This window comes from Ostrinia nubilalis, chromosome 9 (genome assembly GCF_963855985.1).
Source record: "Ostrinia nubilalis chromosome 9, ilOstNubi1.1, whole genome shotgun sequence".
NCBI classification, from domain to species: domain Eukaryota; kingdom Metazoa; phylum Arthropoda; class Insecta; order Lepidoptera; family Crambidae; genus Ostrinia; species Ostrinia nubilalis.
The window spans coordinates 1,476,087-1,503,630 of record NC_087096.1 but is presented as its reverse complement, the minus strand read 5'-3'; the positions used below and the strand labels follow the sequence as shown (position 1 = coordinate 1,503,630).

General features: G+C 41.0%; 1 protein-coding gene across 1 annotated transcript; it reads left to right on the top strand.

The window, feature by feature from the left end:
• The first annotated feature begins 333 nt into the window (after positions 1-333).
• Positions 334-23,627, top strand: LOC135074792 (transmembrane channel-like protein 3). Its single transcript, XM_063969172.1, has 15 exons — positions 334-497; positions 1,343-1,463; positions 4,255-4,423; positions 5,267-5,414; positions 7,160-7,405; positions 9,093-9,241; positions 10,287-10,437; positions 13,272-13,510; positions 14,707-14,860; positions 16,093-16,205; positions 17,426-17,618; positions 18,113-18,207; positions 18,579-18,737; positions 19,759-19,892; positions 22,786-23,627. The coding sequence occupies exons 2-15, from the start codon at positions 1,346-1,348 to the stop codon at positions 23,031-23,033; spliced, it is 2,316 nt and encodes a 771-aa protein (XP_063825242.1). The 5' UTR covers positions 334-497; positions 1,343-1,345; the 3' UTR covers positions 23,034-23,627.
• The last annotated feature ends 3,917 nt before the right edge of the window (positions 23,628-27,544 follow it).

The window sequence follows — 27,544 nt, the reverse complement described above, 5'->3', positions numbered from 1 at the left end:
AATTGCCAAGGTTCAAGCCCGGCCAAGCCAATGAATGAATGAGCCAAGGCCAAGGGTTCGATTCACAGATTAGAGAGTATGTCGATTCTGTTTCCTCTTGTAAGAATTAAAAAGACAAGTCATCAGTTTTTTTGTATTAGCGTTTTTCATAGCGTTTTTAAACGCTATTTGTAATAATTAATCATTCATTTTGTGCTGATAAATAATGACCCCCTTTTTTATGAGTTTCAGCTTACTGTATTTCCTTGATGAGTTTGTTATAGTGACTTGGCTTATTGGAGAACTCCAAAGCCGTAAACCTACAAAAAAAATGACTTGTCTGACATATGTCACTAACTAATGTCAAAAAACTCAAATTTCCACAAGTGTTTGTTGTTTTTCTGAGTATATTTTCAAAAACAGCTTTATTAGATTTGGTTGGTTGTCGCTTAACGTTTCTCAATCACTCTTTTCCTGTAATAAACATATATAAATTAAGTCATAAACAACTGTCGTCAGTAAGTACAAAACTTAATTCTTTTTTTTTTCTTTGATCAAACTTGACCAAATGGAAACTAAAAATCAACTTTTCTTTGTGAAAGTTATTTGAATAGATATACAACAGTCCTTATCACATATTATTATTAATCATTAACCTACGAAAAACTGTACAATAAATTAGTTTCTTTGTGTAAGGCTACTATAAAATAAATTTCTTGTAAGACCTTATAAAGGAAAATTATATTATAATCTGATATTGTTATGATAATTTTATACTTATCAGACAAATGTTATTAGGTTTCAATCATTACCAGAGAAAATATCCCAAAAATTGGAGTGTGGCTTCTGATCCACAGGGTTTTTTTATTAGTAAGCATACTGCACGAGTAGTTTTCAAACAAAGTGGTTTAGCAGTCCAAATGAGGTCAATTCAACCATACTGATGATCTGTGTCTATTACAATTTTTTTTAATCTGGATTTCTAGTTCCGTGGTATTTCAAAGTTACAAAGTTATTCCAATATGCAGATAATATTTCTCAATTGTGTTTCTTATCAATTAGTTGATATCAAGCACATGAGTCACATTTTTAAATTAAACAATCTTTCCTGAAACCTATTACTCTATTTAAGTATATCTTTAAATCTAGTTTTCTATCTAATCTTAAATAATGTAATTAGGTTTCATTGTGAAACTATGCTCATAATATAATTTGTATTTTATTAAGATAAAAGTGAATGAGTATTGAATATCCACAAGCAGAATGCAGCTGATCTACTCTCTTTTATTTGACTACCTATGTACCTGAGGTTCACAATAAAGATATTTTGAATTTTACTACCAAATACTTTTTAAATTCATAGACAATGGAGAACGAGGAAGAAATAGAGCGGCCACCGAGCGCGCGCCGTACGTTTACGCTGCGACATGGCGCGGCTAGGCAGGTGGCCATCAACTTCATGCCGTCGCGGCAGCTCTCCTACAGTAAGTAATATGAACTGAGTACCATAGACAATGGAGAATCAGGAAAAAAGAGAGAGGCCACAGAGCGTTCACGCTGCGACACGGCGCGGCCAGGCAGGTGGCCATCAACTTCATGCCGTCGCGGCAGCTCTCCTACAGTGAGTATCATAACTAGTGAGGATCCATAGACAACGGAGAACGTGGAAGAAGGGAGCGGCCACAGAACGTTCTGTTGTCAGTACGGGGCGGCCGTCAACTTCATGCCGTCACGGCAGCTCTCCTACAGTGAGTAACATTACTAGGGAGGACCTTAGACAACAGAGAACCTGGATGAAGGAGAGCGGCCACAAAGCGTTCTGTCGTCAGTACGGCGCGGCCAGGCAGGTGGCCATTAACTTCATGCCGTCGCGGCAGCTCTCCTACAGTGAGTAGCATAACTAGTGAGGACCATAGACAACAGAGAACCAGGAAGAAGGAGAGCGGCCACAAAGCGTTCTGTCGTCAGTACGGGGCGGCCAGGCAGGTGGCCATCAACTTCATGCCGTCGCGGCAGCTCTCCTACAGTGAGTAGCATAACTAGTGAGGACCATAGACAACAGAGAACCAGGAAGAAGGAGAGCGGCCACAAAGCGTTCTGTCGTCAGTACGGGGCGGCCAGGCAGGTGGCCCGTGGCCATCAACAAATTTATTGCTTCCTTCAAAATCAAAATTATTTATTCAGTTTAGACCACAAGTGGCACTTATGAAATATAAATAACACTTCAGCTTAGCCGTACTAATTCTACCTGTTAATCGTTATTCTTTCCTCCACAGGACAGGCAATGCCTAGTGTGGAGGTCTGTCTTTTAGTTATTGTATTGTTTGATTCTGGCAATAAATATATTTTCCTTTTTTATTTTCAGTCTTTTAGTCGGGCAATATTTTAGTCCGCTTACAATTTGTATGATTAGTCAGCCGATACCAAATCGGTGTAATGTGCGCACTTCCATACACGCTCATACCGAGATGGACTCACCTCTTCCCCACTTTTCTCGGGTTTTGTCTCTGCGCGAGTATTTTGCTGCTACTGTTCTGTGTCCGTTGCAGCGTTGTATTCGTATTTCGTGTCATATTGTTATGGCTAATTAAAACGTTTAGGTTCAATGTCGGTAAGCTGGCGTAGTGCCGTGAATCACCTTAAACGCAATGATAGGTAACGATGATGATGCGGGCCAGATTATTTTAAACTTGCTATATATTTTATTTCTTTGCTTCAACACCACGACTGGATTCGTAATTTTTAACGCCCTGTTATTTATCTTTGCAATATGCATGTACTTGTATCGATTTAGGGCTATTATCTCAAGTAGCAATTATGTAATTACACTGAGGGCTACCAGAGCTTATGGCAGTTAGTACGGCCTAACGAGCTGTAATGAAGTTAGCGCCAGTTTAATTATGATCGTGCATGATTCAGATCGTCAGTGCTCTGTCTACCTTCGTCCTTGTTGCTCGCATAAAATACATATTTTTCCCTGTATATCATAAATAACACAGCAATTAAATGGGCGGTAAACTTTAGATTAATTTGCGCAGTTATTAATACCTATCACTAATGGGACAGTTTTAGTTGTGTGTTATGGATAACGATATTGAACTGGATGTTTATTCAGGTATGTTTATGTTTTTTTTATAATATACTTTTAAGGAAACATACAGCTGTCTCCGTATAAACAAATCTATAGCAAAATAATAGGAATTGAAGTATGAACTATGAAACCGACGTTGCACGGTTTGCGATTTGCGTATAATTAGTCATGGGCGTTTTATTGAATTAAAACAATAATTTTGCTTGTGTTCTAAAGCATCATTCTACTGCTCTAACATAGTAACTTTTCATATGACACCAAAACGTGACCATACAGTCATACAGTCGTAATTTCGAGGCGACTACCTACTCAATAACACCATTGCCATGTTTTCGTTACTGTAGCTCATTCAAAAATCTTGTCTAGACAGGAAAGAGAGAAAGGGAGGAATTAATATATCCGAAAATATGGAAATGTCCATTTTCGTCTCTACGTCATTTTATGAATTCTGAACGAACCCATCCCCAGTCGCATTTCCCGTGACCCCCCAATTCATCTTTTGTGTTTTAGGCGTTGAGCCTTAACTGCAATGGGCCAAAGAAATAGGATCCCCTCAGGAACTCATTGACTTATCGCGCGAGCATGACACAAAGACACGAACCCTATAATAACATTGCACGCTATTGAGTTACGTTATCGGACGCGTATTATTATCTTTACCAGGGAAAATTATTCAAAACATTAAATTAAATCTGGTGTGTGACAATCGATGTGCAGTGAGACTGTATGACCAAATATTTTGGGAATTAAATTTTAATAATTACAATGTTACAAGTAGAAACTTAACTTGGTAAGCCTAAAGGTGGCGGTTCGCACCGCGTCACAGACAGGAGACCGAGACACGAGACCGAGACGGGAGACCGCGAACGTTACTTGACTTTAGACAATGTATAAGCGACAGTTCGCAAGCGAGACAGAGACAGACAGGTCTCTGCCTTAGTCAAGTAACGGTCGCGATCTCCTGTCTCAGTCTCTTGTCTCGGTCTCTTGTCTCTGTCGCAACCTTTACTTGACTTAGATCTCTGTGTCTGGTCTCCGTCTCGCTCGCGAACTGACACATAAACATTGCCTAAAGTCAAGTAACGGTCTCGGTCTTTTGTCTCGGTCGCTTGTCTCTGTCGCAGCGCGAACTGACGCCTCTAATTTTCACCAGTGACTGTAGCATCTCGTATTTACACTTACAGACACCCTCCGCCTCCGCCGAACAAATTCCGAACATAATGCGTTGCTGGAGGATGTTTGCGACGCGCCCGCCGGCCCGAGCGCCGACAAGCGCGCCGACATGATCGTGCGCGAGCTGGAGCAGCACCAGCGGCTCATGGACGACAACCCCGAGGCCGAGGAGCTGCGCAGGTAAAGTCTGGTCTCGGAGCACGTAGAATTTTGTCCAATGACCCCAAGCTACCTATCCTTATCGCCCGCGCGTAATTATATTGCTGTTGCACTCGCACACTCACTGCTGCCGCCCGTCGCACAGTCGCGACAGCAATATAATAATTACGCGCGAGCAATAAGGATGGGTAGCTTGGGGTCATTGGACCGACTATAGACATACAATTGATAGGAGCAGGAGACAATCTACATACAAAGTGCGCTCGGGCAATGCACATACAGACAACGCTCACGACACGCACGAAGTGTCGCAAGCCAGTGTAAACCAGTCATCATCATTTCAGCTATAGGATGTCCACTGCTGAACATAGGCCTCCCCCAATGAGATCCACATCGCCCAGTTGATAGCGGCCTGCATCCAGCGCCTTCCTGCTACCTTTATGAGGTCGTCGGTCCACAGCCTCCACTCTAAAACCTTGATGCCTCATTGGCCGTCAGTTCTGCGTACTATTGCGTATTTTGCGACGACAACAGGCCATTTACTAATTGGATTAAAATTTAACCTATCTCTAGTCATGTCACCTGCACCATCTTGCAGTGCATAGACTATAGGATACATTTAATACATCATTATGAGTACCATGACATATTTTCAAGGCGAGAGCGAATAGGCACCTACATTGCAGATATGTAACATCTTCGACTGCATACTGTATCTCAATTGACACCAGGTGCGATTGCGGTCAAATACCTGCCTTGTTATGCATAACAAAAATCTCCAATACAAAAACTTAGAACCGTATTTTATAACAACGCCCAGATGCCTTGATCTGATCTCATTTTGAATATATTTTTTCCTTCCAGGGAAGCATTGCGAGACCTCCCTCAAGGTCTCACCATGAAGAGGCACGTGCGAGCCAAGCTTTCCGCGTCTGTCAGCCTGCGGTCCAAAAGGCGGCCCATATCTATGACCAAGAGGCTCAAGTATAGGATGGGATTTACTGTCAAAAGGGTGAGCAACACTAGATTCAAAACAAACCGCTGTTTTTACAATATTATTTTGTCTATATGCTTTCAAGATGTGGCAAACTGGTGACTCTAGCATTTTTTGCCATTGCCAGGTTAGGGTACGGGAGGTGTGAATAGCAAACCTCTCGTTCCCACCGCTGCATATTCTGTGTAGCCAAGATCTTCAGCTTGACCGCTAATATTCTTCTTCTTATTCGTTACGCGCGCTCTTGGCAGAGCGGTCGTGGTCAAAAATCAAAATCAAATAAATCAAAATCAAAAATATTTATTCAGTTTAGACCACAAGTGGCACTTATGAACGTCAATAGAAAATAATAAAAAAAGAAAAGGTAGCCCTTATGGGGCACTTTACATGTCTCCTTATCTTTTGGGCCCTACCAGCGCTTCGAGACAAACATATGGCAAGTGCTGAGAAGAAACGCCGGAACAAACTCAGTCACCACTTATTGCCAGGAATTAGGTATCTAACGGTAAGAATAGTCAAATTTAAGTACATCAAATATGTGCAGACTGAACTGACCACGCATCCTTGTCATCAACATAGTCTCGAACCTTGTAGTACCCTTTGGACATAAGGGTATTTTTTATATGTATCTTAAATTTGTTTATTGGCAATTCGACAAGGTTGTGTGGTATTTTGTTAAATATGGTAATACATTTCCCCAAGAATGAATTACCTATTTTATGCAACCTAAATGATGGAACAGCAAGTTTATTCTTATGTCTCGTGTTAAATGAGTGGACGTCACTTTTCTTAGTAAATAAATGTATATGTTTACGGACATACATAATGTTATCAAATATGTATTGCGAAGCCACAGTCAATATATTGATTTCTTTAAAAACTTCTCTAAGCGAGTCACGTGGTTTAAGACCGTATATTGCCCGAACAGCTCTTTTCTGTAAAATGAAAATTGATTCTATGTCTGCTGCTGAGCCCCACAGTAAAAGACCATAAGACATAATACTATGAAAATAACTAAAATATACAAGCCTTGCTGTTTCAACATCAGTCAAGTTTCTGATCTTTCTCACCGCAAAGGCAGCTGAACTAAGTCTTCCCGCCAAGGCAGCAATATGGGGGCCCCATTGTAATTTACAGTCTAGGGTAATACCTAGAAAGACAGTAGAGTTTATCAGTTCAATACGTTCATTATTTACTGTAATATTAGTATTAACTTGTTTGACATTAGGCATAGTGAATTTTAAACATTTAGTTTTTTTTGCGTTTAATAGCAAATTATTAGTTGTAAACCAGTCTAATACTTTGGAAAGAGCATTATTCACGTCGTCAAATATTTCCTGAGTCACGCTGAGGCGTTGTTCACATCGGTTGTAGAGGCGGATACAACTCTCCGCACGATCTCCCGCCATCTCTCTCTGTTGGCAGACTGTCTGGTACAGTCACATACGCCGTCTCCCGCTATGACCGCTAATATAAACCCAACCAATGAAGGTCTAGTTTGTCCCGGGGGATAGATAAATTATCATTGGACTTGCATCGAAATTAATCAGAAAAACATAGGAGGAGTTCAAAGTTAAGGATCGTTGTAAGATTCAGATAGCTGTTGATCATAATAATATTTAATCCCGGAGTGTAGGCTAAATTCTCTATTTGCCTCTGAAAATTTTGATTCTTACCCCTACAGAGACTAAAATTACTGATGGTGAATTAGTGATGTGCAGTCTAAAATTCTAAATGATTAATTTAAACACCATTGTCTTCAGTTCCGCGAGCGTCTGCGCGACTTCACATTCAGCATCGAGCCGTGGTACGAAGCCATCAGAAACATCGAGGGCCACTTCGGCTCGGCCGTTGGCTCGTACTTCTACTTCCTGCGCTGGCTGTTCGTGCTGGACGTCCTGCTGGCAGTCTTCGTGGTTGGATTTGTAGTGGTGCCTCAGGCGCTGTATGATAGCGGAGCAAACAGTACGGGAGTTCAATGGAGCTTCTTGGACTTCATTTCTGGAAAGGTAAGACACTTTAGGTAGGAACGCACCCATACTCGTGCCATTCAGCGTCGAGCCGTGATTCGAGGGGATTTGGAGCATCTGTATGATGGCGTCGCTAATGGCAGTACCATTAATGAGCGAAGTAGTGTAGCCTCATAGACTACGGCTACGCACCTGTAACGCCCCTGAGACTGCGGGTGTCTATGGGCGACGGTAATCACTTACCATCAGGTGATACGTTCGCTCGTTTGCCTCCTGTCACATAAGAAGAAAACTATTTCAGGGAAGGTAAGACACTTAGGAAACGTCCACACTTCGTGACACTTAAGGAACGCACCCATACTCTGTGACATTTAGCGTCGAGCCATCGAGCGTCGCTGACGGTACTGCGGGGTGATGGAGCTTGGAAGATGAAGATTGGAGATGAAGTATATGCTTCATCTCCCGGAAGGTTAGACACTTAGGGAACGTCCACACGTCGTGACACTTAAGGAACGCACCCATACTCTGTGACATTTAGCTTCGAGCTGCATCGCAAGAGCTGACGATACTGCGGGGTAATGGAGCTTGGAAGATGAAGATAGGAGACGAAGTATATGCTTCATCTCCCGGAAGGTTAGAACACTTAGGGAACGTCCACACCTCGTGACGTCAGCATCGAGCTGTTACTAAGTCATCAGGAGCATCGAGGGCCACTTCGGCTCGGCCGTGGGCTCGTACTTCTACTTCCTGCGCTGGCTGTTCGTGCTGGACGTCTTACTGGCTGTCTTCGTGGTCGGCTTTGTAGTGGTGCCTCAGGCGCTGTATGATAGTGGAGCTAACAGCACGGGAGTTCAGTGGAGCTTCTTGGACTTCATCTCAGGGAAGGTAAGACACTTGGACACTTAAAGAACGTCTATATTTGGTGACGTCATCAGCAAGCTATTACTAGCCATCAGGAGCATTAGTTGTCTCCTTCGTGGTGGTGCCGCAGGCGCTGTATGATAGCGGAGCTAACAGTACGGGAGTTCAGTGGAGCTTCTTGGACTTAATCTCAGGAAAGGTAGTACACTTATGCCCGTTTTTACCATCAATTCCTAATTTATAAGTGACCCCTAAGGACTATGGTAACAAATAACAGGAATTTTGTTGTCATAGGGGTCACTTAAAAATTTGTGATTGATTGCGAAAACGGGGATTAGTCACTTAATGAACGTCCCTACAATGTGAAACTGCAACCCTACGTTGTCAACACTAAGCGTTTCGCTGACTCTTTTATACAGCTAGAAACTGTAATTCGTTGCCTGCTGCTGTCTTTCCCGATCATTATAATCCGAGCCTTTTCAAGGCGAGAGTGAGTAGGCACTTACAGGGCCTGTATGTAACATCCTAGACTGCATCTCACTTAACATCAGGTGCGATTGCAGTAGAATACCTGCCTTGTACTGTGTACCATGGTAGGAGACCATATGAATGAGACAATGGTTGTTGTTAGTCTCTGTTATTAGTCTGTTTATTAACGTGAACTACACGAGTATTTATACGATATAGATTATAGATAAAATACGTCACAGCATCAACACTATACGTGATAAATGTGCTGACACAGTGATTAAGTAATGCAGAGATTAAGTATTGTGCATACCGGCACATACCGACACATACTGCATTAAAAAATCGAGCTGGTACGAAGCCAGCTACTTCCATATTAAAATGGTTTATGTTACAGGGAAGTTTCGAGGACTCCCTCCTGTTCTACGGGCACTACCATTCCGGAGACATATCAGCAGGCTCGCCGCTGACCTACAGCATGCCCTTCGCCTACTTCTTCACCATGGTCTGTCTCTACCTGGTGGTCTTCGCTGTGCTGTGCTACAGGTCAGTTTTGATTCACGAGTTGAATGTTTTAGCGCCTGTGTCGTATTCTCTGTTTTGCTCAAGGTTATCATCATCATCATCATTATTTCAGTCATAGGACGTCCACTGCTGAACATAGGCATCCCCCAATGCTTTCCACGTTGATAGATTGGTAGCGGCCTGCGTCCAGCGCTTCCCTGCTACCTTTACGATGTCGTCGGTCCACCTTGTAGGTGGACGTCTCACGCTGCGTTTTCCGGTACGCGGCCTCCATTCCAGAACCTTGCTGCCCCATCGGCCGTCAGTTCTGCGCACTATGTGCCCTGCCCGTTACTACTTCAGCTTGCTAATCCGTCGGGCTATGTCAGCGACTTTAGTTAAAGCTGCTCAAGGTTAGCTGGGAGATAATGCCATATGGCATTAAGCTCGCTTTTTTGTACGGATCATTCTTATGTGCGTGCAATGAAGTCTTTAAATAAACAAATAAAATATTATGAGCGGCGCAGTATAGCGCTGACGCGTGCGCGTGTTTCCACGCGAGGAGAGGGCGGGCGCACGTTCGGTTTACCCGCGCAAATTTTAGAGACTCTTATTAGGTAAAATTAAGCTGTAAAGATATAGCATGATTGATACTTTCAAAGTCGGTTCCAGACTACCAAATGCCAAGTTCAAGAAACATTTAAAATTTTCGGTACCGACTCAAATCTTTAATCATTTTTTGCCAAAGAACTATCGTCATCATGATTATTTCAGCCACAGGACATTCACTGCTGAACATAGGCCTCCCCCAATGATTTCCATATTGGTCGGTAGCGCCCTGCTTCCAGCGCTTTCCTGCTACATACTTTTACGAGTTCTGTTCAAAGAATTATGTTGTGATAGCCTGTTATGCTGTTGACTTAGGCTGAGTTTCTTATCTTACTTTAACTTTGACAACACATGTAAAAAATCTGTCAAACTCCACACAGGAAGAACTGGTTATTATTATTGTTACGGTTAAAATAAAGGTGGTGCAACTCAGCCTTAATGTTTGCCTCCTGTCACATAAAAAAAAATGTTCCACCAGGACGGCATACTCGTACCGGCGCAATTTCATCGAGACGGCGGGCGGTGTGCCGCACGCGCTGGCCAACAAACTGTTCTGTGGTTGGGACTTCGGCGTCGTCACGCGCCAGGCCGCCGCGCTCAACGCTACTAGCATCTACAACGAGCTCAAGGTACAAGTCTACCTAAAGTCCGGTCGCCGAGCACGTAGAATTTCGTCCAATGACCCCAAGCTACCCATCCTTATCGCTCGCGCGTGATTATATTGCTGTCGCGCTCGCACACTCACTGCGTGCGCCCGTCGCACAGTCGCGAAAGCAATATAATTACGCGCGAGCGATAAGGATGGGTAGCTTGGGGTCATTGGACGAAATTCTACGAGCTCGGCGACCGGACTTTAGATAGATAAATAGACAGAGATAATATCTTATTGCCCACGATTAACTGCAATCTGCTGCCTTTGATAGATTGTAATCGGCCGCGCAATTTCACTCCCTACAAATTCGTTAACTCTTCGCTTCGTCCATGTCCCTAATGAAGAGTCTCCTCACTCAAAACGGGTGGCACCCTAGTATGGGACCGGGCAGCTAGCACCTCCTTATGGATCTGACGCAGAATGTGCATTTCGCAAAATGAGCACTTCAAAAAATGCGCACTTTTCTATACAAATGTAAAGGCTGAAGATTTTGTTTGTATAATATTAGTATAGAAAAGTGCGCATTTCGCGAAATGCTCATATTGCGAAGTGCATATTCTGCGTCAGACCCCTCCTTATGCCGAACTCTTATGCCACCTGCATATATGGCATAAGGTGCCTCCCCTGATTCGACCAAATATACTCGTAAGGTTGGTATGGCCATAGGAAAGATGGAGGGATCAACACTGAAAATGAAAATGAAAGGACATTGGGAACTTTAATATGAGAAAATGCCCCACGGCGGACAAAGATGAAACGTATTTTATTTCAAAGCTTTATACTTGTAGGTATATTCCCTTAAAGCGCTATGTTTTGAGATATGGGAATTCTGAGATATGACGAGTCTAAGTTGAAAATATATTTGTCTAAAATGATTTGATATTTTTACATGTTATGTTGTTTGGCATTGCAGAGTAACCAATAAAAGTAAATAAAATAATATAAATAAATAAAAAATATAAATAAAATAATATAAATAAATAAAATATTATAAATACTTAAATTAATATTAGACAACATCTCATATATTACTCCAACCCAAAATAAGTAGCTAAGGCATTTGTGTTATGGAAATCGGGAACGACGAACCACAACACACCCAAACCAGAGACAATGTGAAAAGATCGTTTTCTATATTGTCCCGGCCGGGAATCGAACTCGGGACCTCAGGATTGGCCCGGCACACCTTGAAAACCGGTGTGTGCGCCTCTCCGCCACGGAGGTCGTCAAAATGTTACCTAAATCACAGAATAAGTAATAGTACAGGTACAGAAGGATTACTCCGCAAGACGATTTAAATAAATGCGAGTCTTGCTACGACGCAATACAGTGGAATTCAGCTCGCACAGCACTACGTACCTACAATTTTATTCACCTACAAGTTTTGTCTCTTTCTATCGCGTGCCTCTGAACTCTTCTTACGCTGTTAGGGTTGCTGTCTAGTGAAAAAATAATTAATCTACTTATTTGTAATGAGGTACGTATGTAGGTAAGTATGCATTCATTATGGAAAACCTTGGGAGAGGCCTTTGTCCAGCAGTGGATGTCATTTGGCTGAAACGAACGAACGCATTCTGAGCAGTAGTCATAGTAGGTTAGGTTCCTATACTATCCTAAGAAATATTGATTACCTACATGACCAACATACCTTTCAGCATATTTGGGAAGCGAAAAAAAAAAGATAAATCCGGTAGATTACTTTTCGAATTTAAACACCCGAACGCCGCACAATATTTCTTTCTCTTTATGTCCATTTTTAAATATAATATAATACTTCGATCATAGAATTATAATCATACTACAACGCACGCCAGCGTCCTGACGAGCGCGCGCGTGACACTCGACTGATATAATACCCGCCGGCGGGGCGCTTCGCTGTAGGTAATTATCGGATGTACCGCGCGGAGTGAGCCAGGCCTGCCTAAATGTAAAATAAAATAAAATATTAAAACTTCATTTTCTCAATATTCCCATATAAGAGAGAAAAAAAAATGCACGGAAATTCATTGGATATTAGTATGTATCATCTGTGATAGGTTTCGTTTGTGTCCGCTACTTTTCGAAAAGTGGGGCAAAAAGTTCCCAATGTCATTTATTCGTCATTATCATAGGTACAAAGTTGTTAGGGGTTAGTAGGTTCCACTATGATCTGCCGTATAGGCATACGAATTCTTAATAAATTTGAATAATAATATAATCTAAATCAATTGGTATTACAAAATTATCTATGTCAATGCAGTCAGTCAATCTTTCTAATTATTAAATACAACAAAATAATAGCTAATGTCATAAAGTATATAATTTCAAATTATGTCAAAACTTAACCTAAAGAATCATTACAAAATTCATCAATGGTATAATACATTTTATTTAATAGTAGTAAGATCAGTTCCTTTTTAAACATTTTGTCATCACACTCTAGCAAGGCCTTAGGAAGCTTGTTAAACAGTTTTGGTGCCATATCTAAGAAACTCTTTTTCATTAATGCAGTCTTACACATATTTCTTTCTACCATAGGTTTCCTAGGTCGAAGACGATGAGCTAACTGTAGAATGTAATTACAGAGGTTTGATCTCTTAGCGAGTGTTCTAACGGCCTTTGTGTGCCCATACCATTAATTTCACTTCTTAACCACAATATCGCAATAACAATTAAAATCAAATTATATTTATTTTTGTTGTGATACTTAATCTCCTCCGAAAATAGCCCAAAGCATCATGACCATAATGATGATTAGTAAAACCCAAATATTGAACTAATCAATATTTGGGTTTTACTCATCATTATGGTTAACCCAAGTATTTCTTTCAGGAACTCCTCAGCGAGCAAAACAAAAACAAAGAATCGGCTTCGCTCTGCACTCGCATCGGGCGGAACCTGGCGAATGTGATCGTAACGACCCTCGTAATAGGGTCCATAATCGCTCTGGAGTATGGGCTTTGGATGTTGTTGAGTGCTGAGGTTAAAATTCAGAATTGGGAAGTGATTATTTCCGTGATCATCACCGCAGGAGTTGCTTTGTGTCCGCTGCTTTTTAATATGATTGTAAGGTAAGATTTTACGATTACAATATGTATTTCAAGTCCAATCAAAGCATACCATCATTAATCTATGAACTGTATAATATGTCTCTTAGGAGAGAGAAGGTTTTCTTGTAGCTATCACGGACTGGTAATGAGTGATCCTTAATTAGGTTGACAGAAGGAATTTTGTTTATTTATTTGTATGAAGATGGTGATGTGCTGGAGTTCTACGAAAACAGCTCTACAGTTAGTATAATAATTAGCCGCTAGCTCAAAAATTGTTTACCCCAATAGCCTGTCGTGAGCAAACTGGAGTCCTACAAAAAACATACAGTGAGGTCTAAAATAGCCCATTATAATTCAAAATCGTTTCCCCCAATGATAGTCAGTCATGTGCTGGCTGGAGATACGAAAAACGAATCTATAGCCAGAGCGCTAGGTCTAAAATCGGTTGCTTCATGTGCAGACTGGAGTTCTACGAACCGCGCACAGCTGTGTACGTGACATTGGCTCGCACGTGGTTACTGGATGTAGACACACTGATGCTGCTGCTTAATTCTTACACCGCTAGCTCTAAAACCGTTTTCCCCAATAGCCTGTTGTAAGCAAGTTGGAGTTACAAAAAAAAGTTCTATTTCTGGGACCGCCAAGTCTAAAATCATATGCTTCATAATTATACAGACTGGAGTTCTACGAACCACGCACAGCTGTGTACGTGACGCTGGCTCGCACGTGGCTACTGGAAGTTGGAACCCTGATGCTTCTGCTTGGATATTGGTGGCGCTCGGGGGCGCCCATTATAATTCCCAGATCACTAGGTCTATAATCGTTTCTCCCAATGATAGTCCGTCATGTGGCTCAAAAAGGCGCCCACTGAAAATCAGTGTCTTGGTCAACGGGCCAAGACGTTACTGAGTGGGTGGCCTTTTTGACAACTTTATTATTATTTTTTCCTTTTTTCTTTCTCCTTTTTGATGTTTGTGTTCTAAAATGAATGTATCTATTTTCTACTATTGTTGTTGTCAAATAAAGATTTTCTTTCTTTCTTTCTTTCTTTCATGTGCTGGCTGGAGTCGCGAAAAACAGCTCTTAATTATTTAATTCTTACACCGCTTAGCTAATCGTTTGCCCCAATACTTAGCCTGTTGTAAGCAAGTTGGAGTTCTAAAAAAAAGTTCTGTTTCTGGGACCACCAAGTCCAAAATAATTTGCTTCATGTGCAGACTGGAGTTCTACGAACCGCGTACAGCCGTGTACGTGACGCTGGCTCGCACGTGGCTACTGGATGTTGGAACACTGATGCTGCTGCTTGGATATTGGTCCCGCTCGGACGAGCCCGTAAGTTATTTAACTTCGTCCGTTAACCTAACTAATGAGGTAAAAGTAGCTCCCTTGCCCACTTTTCTTACTTGTGATCTTTTATAAAGTACGTGTTATATAGTTTCATAAAAATCAGCCCAGTAGTTATTTCAGTCCTCACTATTGATTCGGCTTTGATTGATAGCACAATAAATTGGATTATTAGTAGCCCCTACCTTGTGATTAAATATGAATTGACAAGATGTTACACAACAACTTGAGGATTGCAACACCGGTGCCAATGTATCACGTAAGTTGTATGTATGTAGAATTGTAGACCCTAACACACTTAATAACATAGGTATTGTCATATGCTATTCACCGTGACCAGAAGTGTAGTTTTTTGTGATGCATTGTAATAAACAAAATCTACTACCGAGACTTGCGTAGTAAAAGGCAATAAAGGTCCGTGCATATTCGGACCAGTTCGGTGTGACGTTAAATATCAAATCCCACATAATGTAATGTCATTTCTGCACGCACCAATACGACGTATACCTAAATTCTTTAGAAATTTCCTTAAATGTAAACAAACACTTGTGCACACAATTACACCATAATCACTTACGTGTTCATAATATCATACACATTATTTCACAAGCCCATGAAACCAACTTTATTCTCACGATTATACAAGTTTGGAATCAATCTTTAAACAAATTATTTTAGCAAAATATGTGGACGATGAAAATTTGTGAGACTTCATGAGACTTGTCAAATTGACTTGAAGTTTAAAATTATGTGTTATCTCCATGTTGTCTCTGACACATCAGTGTTGTAACCTGTAAGTCATAGACAATAATCGGTAAATTTAATCGATTTTATTTCAATTATTCAATCATTTTTATTACTGATTGCATTTAAATAGATTTAAATAGGGTCTTAATCAACAATGTATTTTTTCTTCATTGAATGTACTACTAATTGTTTAATGCATTGCTTTATAAAGCATTATAAATTCTTTCTATAGGTACGTAAGTACTACAATAATTTCAATCCGCGATTAACGAGAGGTTTTGTCGCCTCACTAGGGCACAGATTAAAAATGTTTTAATGTCAGTTGGCCATATTTGTTTACATATAGGGAAATTTCTAAAGAATCCGACTTTAGCTTGCACTACCCATTATACAAATCCTTGAACTACGTTCACGCCGGTTTTTGGTACGTACCACCTGTTACTTACCACGTTACACCTGTTTTTATTCTGTTGCAGTGTTTGATTCCATGCTTTTTGTATTTTGTTGAGTAGTGCTGGGAGACGACGTTCGGGCAGGAGGTGTACCGGCTGGTGTTGCTAGATGCGATCGTGTCGCTGTTTGTACTGCCCGTTGTAGAAGGCCTGAGAGCTTTGTTTTATCATAAGTGAGTTTTTTATTATTGTTTGTCCGCTTTTTTGAACCTTAAATAATAATCAAGTAAACTTTCCTGATTAATCCTAAAAAAAAAAAAATTTCAATTGGTCTGTGGAGTAACAGTTTGAAAGAATTTTATCATGTGTACCATCGGCAACAGTGTTAACTATCCATTGCCTGTCATGTCGTCTCGTTCTATCGCAAAGAATCACCATTTGATGAGAGCGAGAGCAAAAAATGGTAATGGATAGTTAACACTGTGACCGTGTGTACATAAGAGCTGAGGACAGAATCGCAGATTGACGTGCAAAAGGCTGAAAAAGAAAACCTACTTCATACCGTCAGAATCTTACCGGATGATCCAACTAAGTCAAATTAGAAAACCCACTTGGCATAAGCCAAGTGAGCATAAAACACATTTTTATTGGTCTGTGAAATAACAGTTTGAAAGATTTTTGGGGTCTCCAAGAAGTACAGTATCGTCGCATATCGCCATAGAGACATGAAGGAGCTGGGCCTCTCTATTGACGACGCTTAACAGTGAAATAAATGTCGCTGCATGAAAAGGAATGCCAACATGGCGTAACGGGAATAGGCGAGGGCAAATATCATCTCTATTCGAAAATGTACATAGCTAGTTATAAGTTCCTATGCTTGAGTTTGGTTTTATTTTAGTATTTGTAGTTACGCCTACCCTGTCCTACACACAGATACGGCACTTATTTTTTATAGAAACGTCACAGTGCTGTCACGACACCTCGCACCACACTCGCTAAACGTGAGTTTAGCTCTATCAGCTACTCCTCAGGTTTAGGCGTTAGGCTTCGCACAAACTGGTCACCGACCACAGTTACTGATGGTTAACGACAAGTCGTTTACGTGTAAAGCCCGGTCTGTGAGCACGTAGAATTTTGTCCAATGACCCCAAGCTACCCATCCTTATCGCTCGCGTGTAATTATATTGCTGTCGCAACTGTGCGACGGGCGCCCGCAGAGAGTGTGCGAGCGCGACAGCAACATAATTACGCGCGAGCGATAAGGATGGGTAGCTTGGGGTCATTGGACAAAATTCTACGTGCTCACAGACCAGACTATAGTAGTGGCGACCTTCGTTTGTGCGGTACCTTATGCTTATAGGGCGTTAAAAACGTTGCGCGCGACAGCCACCGGTTCGTTTCCGCAGAGCCTTATGTTTCCAATTTGTTTCAATATGTAATCTACCACCACCAGGTTCAACCCTAACGGCAAGGCGCCAGAGTTCAACATCGCTTACAACTCGCTGACGGTGATCTACAACCAGGCCGCGCTGTGGTTCGGCGCTTTATTCGCGCCGCTTCTCGTCGTAGCGGTAGCACTAAAGCTGCTTTGTTTATTCTACGTCAAGCGCATTTGTGCGCTGCGAGCCTGCCAGCCGGCTAGGAAGGTAATGATTCTTAGCACTCGATATTGAACCTTAGAGACAGGGCGTCAGAGTTCAACATCGCTTACAACTCGCTGACGGTGATCTACAACCAGGCCGCGCTGTGGTTCGGTGCTTTATTCGCGCCTCTATTGGTTGTTGCGGTGGCGCTGAAGCTGCTTTGTTTATTCTACGTCAAGCGCATTTGTGCGCTTAGAGCCTGCCAGCCGGCTAGGAAGGTAATGATTCTTAGCACTCGATATTGAACCTTAGTGACAAGGCGTCAAGGTTCAACATCGCTTACAACTCGCTGACAGTGATCTACAATCGGTTCGGTCTAATGACCTAGCAATACTGTTATTTTGTCTAAAAGGACGCCATTTTACTTACTAGCGCTATTTTCCGCCAAACGCCCCCATTGTCTTACAGTAGAATAGTTTTGAAATCAATCAATTAATAGTTTAATTAAATGCGTTTAACAGTAATAACTACTCAATTAACGCGTGACTTCATTGCAGGTGTGGCGCGCGGCGCAAACGCAAACAGTGTTCTACATGCTAGTCACCCTTTCGCTGTTCACCACGCTCTTCGGCATCGGCTCCTTATTCTTTTGGTGAGTTAACTTCTCTTGCTATGTTGAAATAATATGCTTGTGTTACGAGTAGGTTCACCATGACAGCAAACCAGTGTTTGAACCAGTGTTCTTCGGATCTCGAGCCAGCCAGTTTGAAACAGACACCGTTAGGCTATTGTATGAGGATTCTTCCACCACTTCTTCTCTGCACCAGCCCATATGTTGTCCCGAAGTGGTAGGGCAAGCTATATTTGGGACGTGTATAAGTGCCTTTGTACTGAATAAATTATTTGAATTATGAGGAGTTCATAATCTTCCGTCTCTCTCCTCCCCCCTCTCCGCCTCATATTTAACTTGAATAATATTGCTTATGTCAAGTCCATTATATTAACTTACTAATTTAATTCCAGGAAATCCTCCCAAGAGTGCGGGCCGTTCCGTTCGTACGCGTTTGTCTATGAAGTGGTCAGTGAAGGCGTGCTACGGCTGTCTGAGCGACCGACTACGAGGCGCGTGCTTGCATTTATAACGCGCCCGGGTGCCGTAGCGTTCCTGATGCTAGCTCTGTGGTAAGCGAGACTGAACCTTATTACATGAATGTAGAGTAGATAATTGATGGAGCCGCTAACTACGAGGAGTGGAGTTCAATAGCCCGAGTAGCCGACTACGAGGCGCGTGCTTGCCTTTATAACGCTTCCCGGCGCTGTAGCGTTTCTTATGCTGGCTCTGTGGTAAGCGAGACTGAACCTTATTACATGAAAGTAGAGTAGATAATAGATGGAGAGGCTAACTACGAGGAGTGGAGTTCAATAGCCCGAGTAGTCGACCACGAGGCGTGTGCTTGCATTTATTACGCGTCCCGGCGCCGTAGCGTTCCTGATGCTGGCTCTGTGGTAAGTTAAACTGAACCTTACTCGTATAAGAATTCACAAGAGCTTTCAGCTGTCGTCAATACTTTAGCTTGAGATTTGATATGACGATCATAATTCCTGAAGGTATTCTTGAGGTAACTCAGCTTCTCGTGCAGTTTTAGTAGAAGAGGATTGTAGAATAAATTCGATTGTTTATGTTGTAAGTGTTGAGCTAAAATTGGTGTGATGATTCGTCACTGGACAGCTAAGTCAGAGGTTTCGGGTTCTGAGTTTGCGGAATAAGTGTGTAAACGCATCTGCTTATACTGTTACTGTTTTGTGGGTTATCTATCTTGTGTATTTACAAAAAAAGTCTCCGTTTTCGTATTACAGTCGATAGCTGCTACATCAGACTGTAGCAAAATCGAAAATGTTGTTCGTTTTTAAGATTGAATACATATTTATCTACCTACATTCGATGCCACTGTTCAGTTTGATGTGCCGCTCATCATACCTCCAAGGATGTGTTACTAATGAGGGTTTTCGCGATTGAAAAATTCACCAGACGGCAATACGTAGACGGGAGGTCCAAATGCTGCATGATTGGTGGATTTTGACATATCTGTCAATGTCATGTCAAAAATAACCAATCATGCAGCATTTGCACCTCGCGGCTACGTATTGCCATCTGGCGGATTTTTCATTCGCGAGAACCCTCATTGCTATTGTATTGCTGCAGTGTGTGCGTGTACTACGTGCGAGCGCGCGCGCGTGCGCAGCGATCCATGGTACGGCTGTTGCGGCAGATGCTAGTTCTGCAAGCTAAAGACAAGGAGTTCCTGCTGCACGCCATCACCAAAGTGTCTAATGGAGGTCAGTCAACCTTTATACAGTACATGGAAATATATCTTTTCCATTCCATTCCATTCGTTTTGATACGTATCACAGATACGAGTATTTGTAACTTCTGAGCATAGATTAATAAAACTCAATTAATCTAAGTTTTCGAGTGTTTATCACTTGTCTAAGAACACAAAATTATTTTCCTTTCGATTTATTTTTTTGTTCTGGTTCAGTTATTTTATTTTAAAAAAATAGTAAGACCATGACATGCGTTTTTTTTTTGTTTTATTTTTTTTGTGTCACAACTGGTATTAATTTCGGTGGTATTAAATTCGGCAACCATGCACTACATTTACACAATGCGTCAACTGTGCACAGAAGGTCATAAAGTCCCCGAAGCAAATAAAGAGCTACGAGGGGCGGCTGAAAAGTTTTGAGCCTAAGTATCTTCAAGTGTTATTATTGACTCGCGCTAAATTTAATTAAATTGCTAATAACCTCCTTAGTATATGTACAAAGTTTCATTTCATTAGCGTCATCACGCTTTTAGTAATTAATTCGTAAACATCATCATGTCTCAGTCATCCGCGCAATGTACGAAATTGAAGTACACAGTTGTCATAAAATTCCTCAAAAAGAGGTACAAATAGCTGACGGTAACATTTGAAGAGATGTCTACATTTTATGGGGAGTCTGGGCCTTCATTTGCCATCATTAAAGATTGGATCCGATAGTTCAAGCATGGCAGGGAGTCGCTAAAAGATGACCTCAAGTCAGGGCGGCCAGATTTCGCCATTAACGAATAAAATAATGAAAATTTAAAGAATCTTGCTTTAGAGATCAGCGAATTAAGCTGTTACAGATAGCTGAAGCCATAGGCATTAGCAAGGAACGTATCGGCGATATTTTTCATACTCATTTTCACATGAAATAGTGGTGCATGCGATGAGTGCTAAAAATGCTCACGCCGCTCGACAACCAACGTCTAGTCAAAACTTCGCAGGAGTTTTAGGACATCTTTGCCCATAATCCTAACAATTTTTTTTCTCACATTGTTACTATTGATAAATGATAGATCCGGCAGTACGATCTAGAGTCAAAATAAGAGTCAATGCAATGGATTCAAAAGGGAAAACGGCGCCGCGGAAATTCAAAGTGGAGCGATCGACACACAAGCTCATAGCCACTATTTTTGGGATTGCAGAGGAATTTTATTCATTGACTACCTACTTTAAAAACCTGATAAACGAGGATTATTATGCTGTACTGTTGATAAGAGTGCGTCAAGTGGTTGTTGAAATATTAAGAGGCAAACTGGCGAAAGGAAATCTGTTATTGCAAGACAATTCACCCGCGCACACCGCGCATGTTGTAAGGCTTGCCCCGGGTAAAACTGGATTTCAAGAAATTAATCACTCACCACACAGTTTAGTCCGAATCCCTAGCTATTTTGTCTAATTCTCAAATTGGAAAAAAGACCTCCAGGAACGAAGATTTTTGAGTGACAAAGAAATGAAGACGGCGTTAAAGGCTCATTTCGAAGGCAAAGATTGCGAATTTTTTTTCAGTGGGTTAAAAGCTCTTTTACACAAATCTAAGAAGTCCGTTGTAGTAGAGGGAGATTAAATAGAAAAATATATTTTTTATACTTTTCTATCGGCATTTTTAATACCCTAGGCTCAAAACTTTTCAGCCGCCCCTCGTATATTCGAATAAGTGCAAGCATTTAAAATTATTAGATCAAGCTGTATCCTTTTTTCCACATCCAATTAAAAAAAAGGGTGCGAAAAATTTGTAAATGTGTTCAGTCAGTGCTTTACATTATCCATCATCCATGACTAACAAGCCGATAAGTGTTTTTTTTTTTACTTTTATTTTATTTTATTTTAAATATTTATTTATTTTTTTATAACATTTTGAAAATGACAAGAACGGGCAATCTTATTTTTTGTAATATTTATTTTATACCTAATTTATATGTTCCGTAACATTTTTACATAAATAAAAACATTTCTGCCTTCCCATCTAAATCTTAACGTAAAAATAATAACAACTTTCATGTATCTTTTTTTAATGTAGTACAGTCAGCGTCCAATAGTTCGTGACACCCTCAGTGGCCAAAAAGTTCACAGACAATACAACCTTATTCCAATTGTAACAAAGACGTGTTGCAAAATTTTGGCTACGTTGAGCATTACGTACTATTTGATGCTGCCTGTACACACACACTTTTATACTTAGGTGAAGATATTATTTATTTAATATGTAGCTTAGAATATAGAATTACCGAGTAGATATTAGTATAATTATTGACTATTAGTTTAAGATGAAGTTTCTCGAAATAATACATTGCTGCCGAGTTTCATAGTTTTGATTGAAATTAACTTCTGAGTGTTTCGTTTCTGTTGTATATGTATGATACAGATTAAGTATTAGATTAGTATTTATTACTTTGTATTTAATAGTAATTGTATTATTTCTTGAATTTCATCTTACATATTACCAAAAGTATATTTACTGTAGTGGTACTACAACTTAGTAGTGATGGTTTGTAGTGGGTAGCTTAAAGATAAAACATACCAAATCCGTATACGTATACGTGCACGTGCGTACCTACGAATGAGGGTTTTCGCGTATGAAAAATCCGGCAGATGGCAATACGTAGACGCGAGGTCCAAATGCTGCATGATTGGTTATATTTGACATGACATTGACAGTTATGTCAAAATCCACCAATCACGCAGCAGTCAGACCCCACATCCACGTCCCGCCATCTAGCGGATCTTTCATACGCGAAAACCCTCATTGACGAACACGTGGCTAAAGGTAATAAGAAAACAATTGAGAAACGCACGTGCATTTCTACGCATACTGATTGGGTGCTTCCTTAAATTCACCACACTACATCTCTTTTTAATTTCAGAATGGCTCTACAGTCCGAAGAGTCCAACCGAGGGTCCAGACAGTCACACGTGGAAGTACCTGAACGAAGTCCGCAAGCCTTCCAACGCGGGTTACCAGCTAGATGCGTCCCGATTGTCGCACTCTTTCCCGGATAGGCCGCGCTCGCAGGCGCCGAGGGATGATGGAGACACCGATAGTTCCTTTAGTTGGCAGGGATCTTCCAACTGCCTTCATCAGGGTGAAGCCGCTGGGAACAAGTGGCTGTAATCCTTCTGATTCTAAGTAATTCTAATTAAAGCCTGGTCCGTGAGCACGTAGAATCCCGTCCAATGACCCCAAGTTACCCATCCTTATCGCTCGCGCGTAATTATATTGCTGTCGCGACTGTGCGACGCGCGCCCGCAGTGAGTGTGTGAGCGCGACAGCAACATAATTACGTGCGAGTGACAAGGATGGGCAGCTTGGGGTCATTGGACGGGATTCTACGTGCTCACGGACCAGGCTTTACCAAGCGACATATTTTTTATGAATTTTCGAAACGAGCTGATATATTTTGTGTAGTAATAGAAACCTGTAACGTTATTTATTTGCGGCTACCAACTAGATACTTCACGGTTGTCGCTGGACGAAGTCTGCTAGCTTTCCAACGCGGGTTACCAACTGGATGCGTCCCGATTGTCGCACTCTTTCCCGGATAGGCCGCGCTCGCAGGCGCCGAGGGATGATGGAGACACCGATAGTTCGTTTAGCTGGCAGGGATCTTCCAACTGCCTTCACCAAGGCGAAGCCGCTGGGAACAAGTGGCTGTAATCCTTCTGATTTTAACTAAAGCCTGGTCCGTGAGCACGTAGAATCCCGTCCAATGACTGCTCACACACTCACTGCGGGCGCGCGTCGCACAGTCGCGACAGCAATATAATTACGCGCGAGCGATAAGGATGGGTAGCTTGGGGTCATTGGACGGGATTCTACGTGCTCACGGACCAGGTTTTACCAAGCGACATATTTTTTATGAATTTTCGAAACGCTCTGATATATTTTGTGTAGTAATAGAAACCTGTAACGTTATTTATTTGCGGCTACCAACTAGATACTTCACGGTTGTCGCTGGACGAAATCCGCAAGCTTACTAACGCGGGTTACCAGCTGGATGCGTCCCGATTGTCCCACTCGTTCCCGGATAGGCCGCGCTCGCAGGCGCCGCGGGATGGGAGACACCGATAGTTCTTTTAGCTGGCAGGGTTCAAGCAACTGCTTGCACCAGGGCGAAGCCGCTGGGAACAAGTGGCTGTAATCCTTCTGGGTTAGAAACTTAGAATGCGGCAGTTGATACTGCCAGAGTAAATACAAATGAGTAGGTCATCTTCATGGAAACGCACCGAGCGCGGTTTGTATGTGAGCGCGCCAATACGTTCGGCGCACCTCCCCGCTAATCCACGCTAAATTTTGTCAGTGTGTGCGTGCGCACCGCATACGTATTGGCGTGCTCACATACAAACCGCGCTCGGTGCGTTAGGTTCCATAGGTCATCTTCATAGAAACGCACCGAGCGCGGTTACTCATTTGTATTTACTCTGATACTGCCAACCAATCGATGTATTTTTTATGAAATTTCGAAACGCCGCTCTCCTGTGTATTTTGTGTAGTAATAGAAACTCAGATATTATTTATTCGCGGGGTACCAACTGGACGCGTCCCGATTGTCGCACTCTTTCCCGTGACGTTCCCGTTTCCCTCACACCGACAGTTCATTTATCTGGCAGGGATCAAGCCAAGTCGAAGCCGCTGGTAACAAGTGGCTGTAACCCTTCTGGTTCCAGCTACCAAATCCAACTATTAAAAGCGTCAACAGTCGAACGGTGGAGGTGTCGGATTAGCGGACTCAATCTCCGGCTGATTTAAGTTCCTTATAATACGCTTTCTAAATGGGATTTTCCCATTGATTTTCCTTCCTCGTGATGGATTCTTGCAAAAATATTTAGATTTAGGTACTACTTTTATACTTCAGGTGAAGATACTATGTAATATACGATGAAATTTGTATGAAATTGAGGAGCTCACAATGACCAGGAGTTATTTTATGTTGTATGTGGTATGTTCTAGGACCACGAGGCTTTTGTATTAAAATTGTGATTTTTATGAAATTTCTAGTGTAACAAGTATGAAATTATTCACATAAATAATGTAAAAAAAACTTTTCTGCTGCTCAGATTCATATTTAAACCTAAACTTGGTTTCCTATGTATATTTCGGTTCTTAATTATGCTTTTTATTAGGTTTTTATTAAAGCCAGTTTCATATGAATACTGAAATGATAATTCAAAGATGGGGTTTTACGTCATATACTAGACGATGTATGTAACGTACTGTCATAAATAGTAATCGTTTCCTGCATTATCAGTATTTTTTACCTTAAAAGTCATTTCAGTATCCGTAATGATACAAAACGTCTTCCAGTGCTGGTTGCTTTAGTTCCTATCCTTATGAGTTTTGAAATGAAATGAAAATTATTTATTTGCAGATTGTAATTTATTTATTTGTAGAATTTGTAATGTTATTTTCGATGGATTATCAAATAATAACTGTTAACGCAAAACATGAGATTTGTGTAGAACTGTGCAGGTGTCTGAGTTTATACATTGTTTCAATTAGATACTCCTTTTTATACTGTTAATTGTAGTTTCAACATACATTGCTCTTTCCTTGCCAAATGTAACTACGTATAGGCATAATTTAGGCCTTAAAATAATCATTATTATTGTAAGTATATCGTAAAGTGAGGGCAAAGTTGTATTAGTATGATGCTCTGGGCCCTAAGGTTGTGCTAAAAAAACTTTGGTGCTATTATTTACCATTATTTTACTTTATGTCACAAAACAGTATTCTGTGCATTTTTAGTGATAGTTTTTATAAAATTTACAAAACTGTTAAAGTAAAATTATTCGAAAAGCGTATGGCGTATGGTATTTGATACTAACATTTTTAATTTATTATGTAAGTATTGCTTGTACTGTAGAATAAATAAAACAATTATTGGAATTATAAAATGTGTTTCTTTATTTATCGTAGTCTCGAAAAATACCCATTGTTTCTATAGGTCTAGCTTTTAACAGTCAATGCCCGAAGTATGAGAGGGGTACGGGTATATTACCACTCATAAAAATCATCTTATAGTTCCAAAATACAGCCCCCCTAGACAAAACGCACTTTTTGATCGAATCGAAAATCGAATCCGTCAAAACTCCATACAAAAAGGGGCTTTTCGACCACTTATCGACTGGTTTGCGATTATAATTTGCACTTCGTCTAGACCGACTGTCCTGTCGATGACATTGACAGTGGGGCGCCACCGTCAATACCGGATGGCTGGTTCAGATTTTTGCCATGTTGGAAACCATATAGTTGAACGATGGTAGCGCCCCCCTGTCATTGAGTTTGGTGGGACAGTTCAGCGTGGGTCATCTATAAAAGAAACGAAGTCTCGCTGACATTTGACGTCTCAAAAACACCCTCCCTTGCGGCTCCCATACCTCAGGCTGACTCAGTTAAGTGTTAGACTTATAGCACTTATTATTATTCTGTGCTTCTACTCTTTGCGATTGCTAACTTGCGAAGCAGAAGTGCAGTTTATAGTCCAGTCAAATTAGACATGAACCCTGCAATAATTCGCATACAGCTGAAAATTGGTACGAATGTTCGGAGCACCATTATGAATTAACTGTGAAAAGTCCCCATCGATCCGACATGTGCTAAAAAAAAAATTCAAGGTCTAACTTAAAAAATACGGGTTTTTGAGATTTTCAGCCAAACGGTAAGTTTTATCACAAAAATATGTACGACAAGTTTTAAGACCATACAATTATCTATCAAAATTGTCTATACACTTTCTCCTAAGAGTCAGCGTTTCTGAGATTCGATGATCCGAAGAGTCAAAGAAGTGTTTTCTTCTTAACGGTCTTACACATAAATCCAATGTGATATCGCCTCGTGCCACGACTCAGCATTGTATCATGATGTGTTTTCGACGTCGAATATAAAATGATCAACCTCAATGTCAACTGTCATCTTTAATTGTCGAAAAATGGGTACAACTTAGACGAAGGACTGCACCGTGAGTTTCTAAGATACGAAGTTTTCGTGTCTATTATGTTTAAGAGCTCTTATATGCACACGTCACTACTCTACTTGTGACTCTATGGTCACTCTTTTAGCCCGGTCAAGTCAGAAAATCCAGGTTATAATAATTCGCATAGAGCTGAAAATTTGTGTGAATGTTGAGAACACTATCCTAAATGAAATGTCAAAAGTACCCGACGATCCGTCATTTAAAAAAAAAGTTTTCGAAGTCCAAGTTTTTTGCATTTTTCCGTCAAACAGTAAACTTATCATAAGAAATGATAAGAAATAGTAGTAGATCATAAAATTATCTATTAAAATTGTCTTTGCCCCTTTTTCCTAAGGGTCACCGTTTATGTGGTAACGATGCAAAAAGTTGGAGAATTTGCATTCTGTTAACTACTCCACAAGTCCACAACTTCAACTCTATTGAAATAGTTTGGAATTGAATAGGATAACAAATACATCTTAAAAAAGGCCTACTGGGGAAACCTGGTAAAAAAAATGCGCCAAATAACCCTCATAGGCGTTGTGGAAACATGTGCATATAACGAGAACATCTTAACTAACTTTTTGAATCGTTCTACCTCATAATCGGTGACTCTTAGGAAAAAGGGGGTAAAGACAATTTGATTAGATAATTTTATGACCTACTAATATTT

Bases quoted from the DNA above. Each gene is read 5' to 3' on its own strand.
- LOC135074792 (XM_063969172.1), top strand. From the start codon at position 1,346: ATGGAGAACGAGGAAGAAATAGAGCGGCCACCGAGCGCGCGCCGTACG. The intron at 13,511-14,706 runs GTAAGATTTTAC...CTTCATGTGCAG, and splicing joins CTTTTTAATATGATTGTAAG to ACTGGAGTTCTACGAACCGC. The intron at 18,738-19,758 runs GTAAGCGAGACT...GTATTGCTGCAG, and splicing joins TTCCTGATGCTAGCTCTGTG to TGTGTGCGTGTACTACGTGC.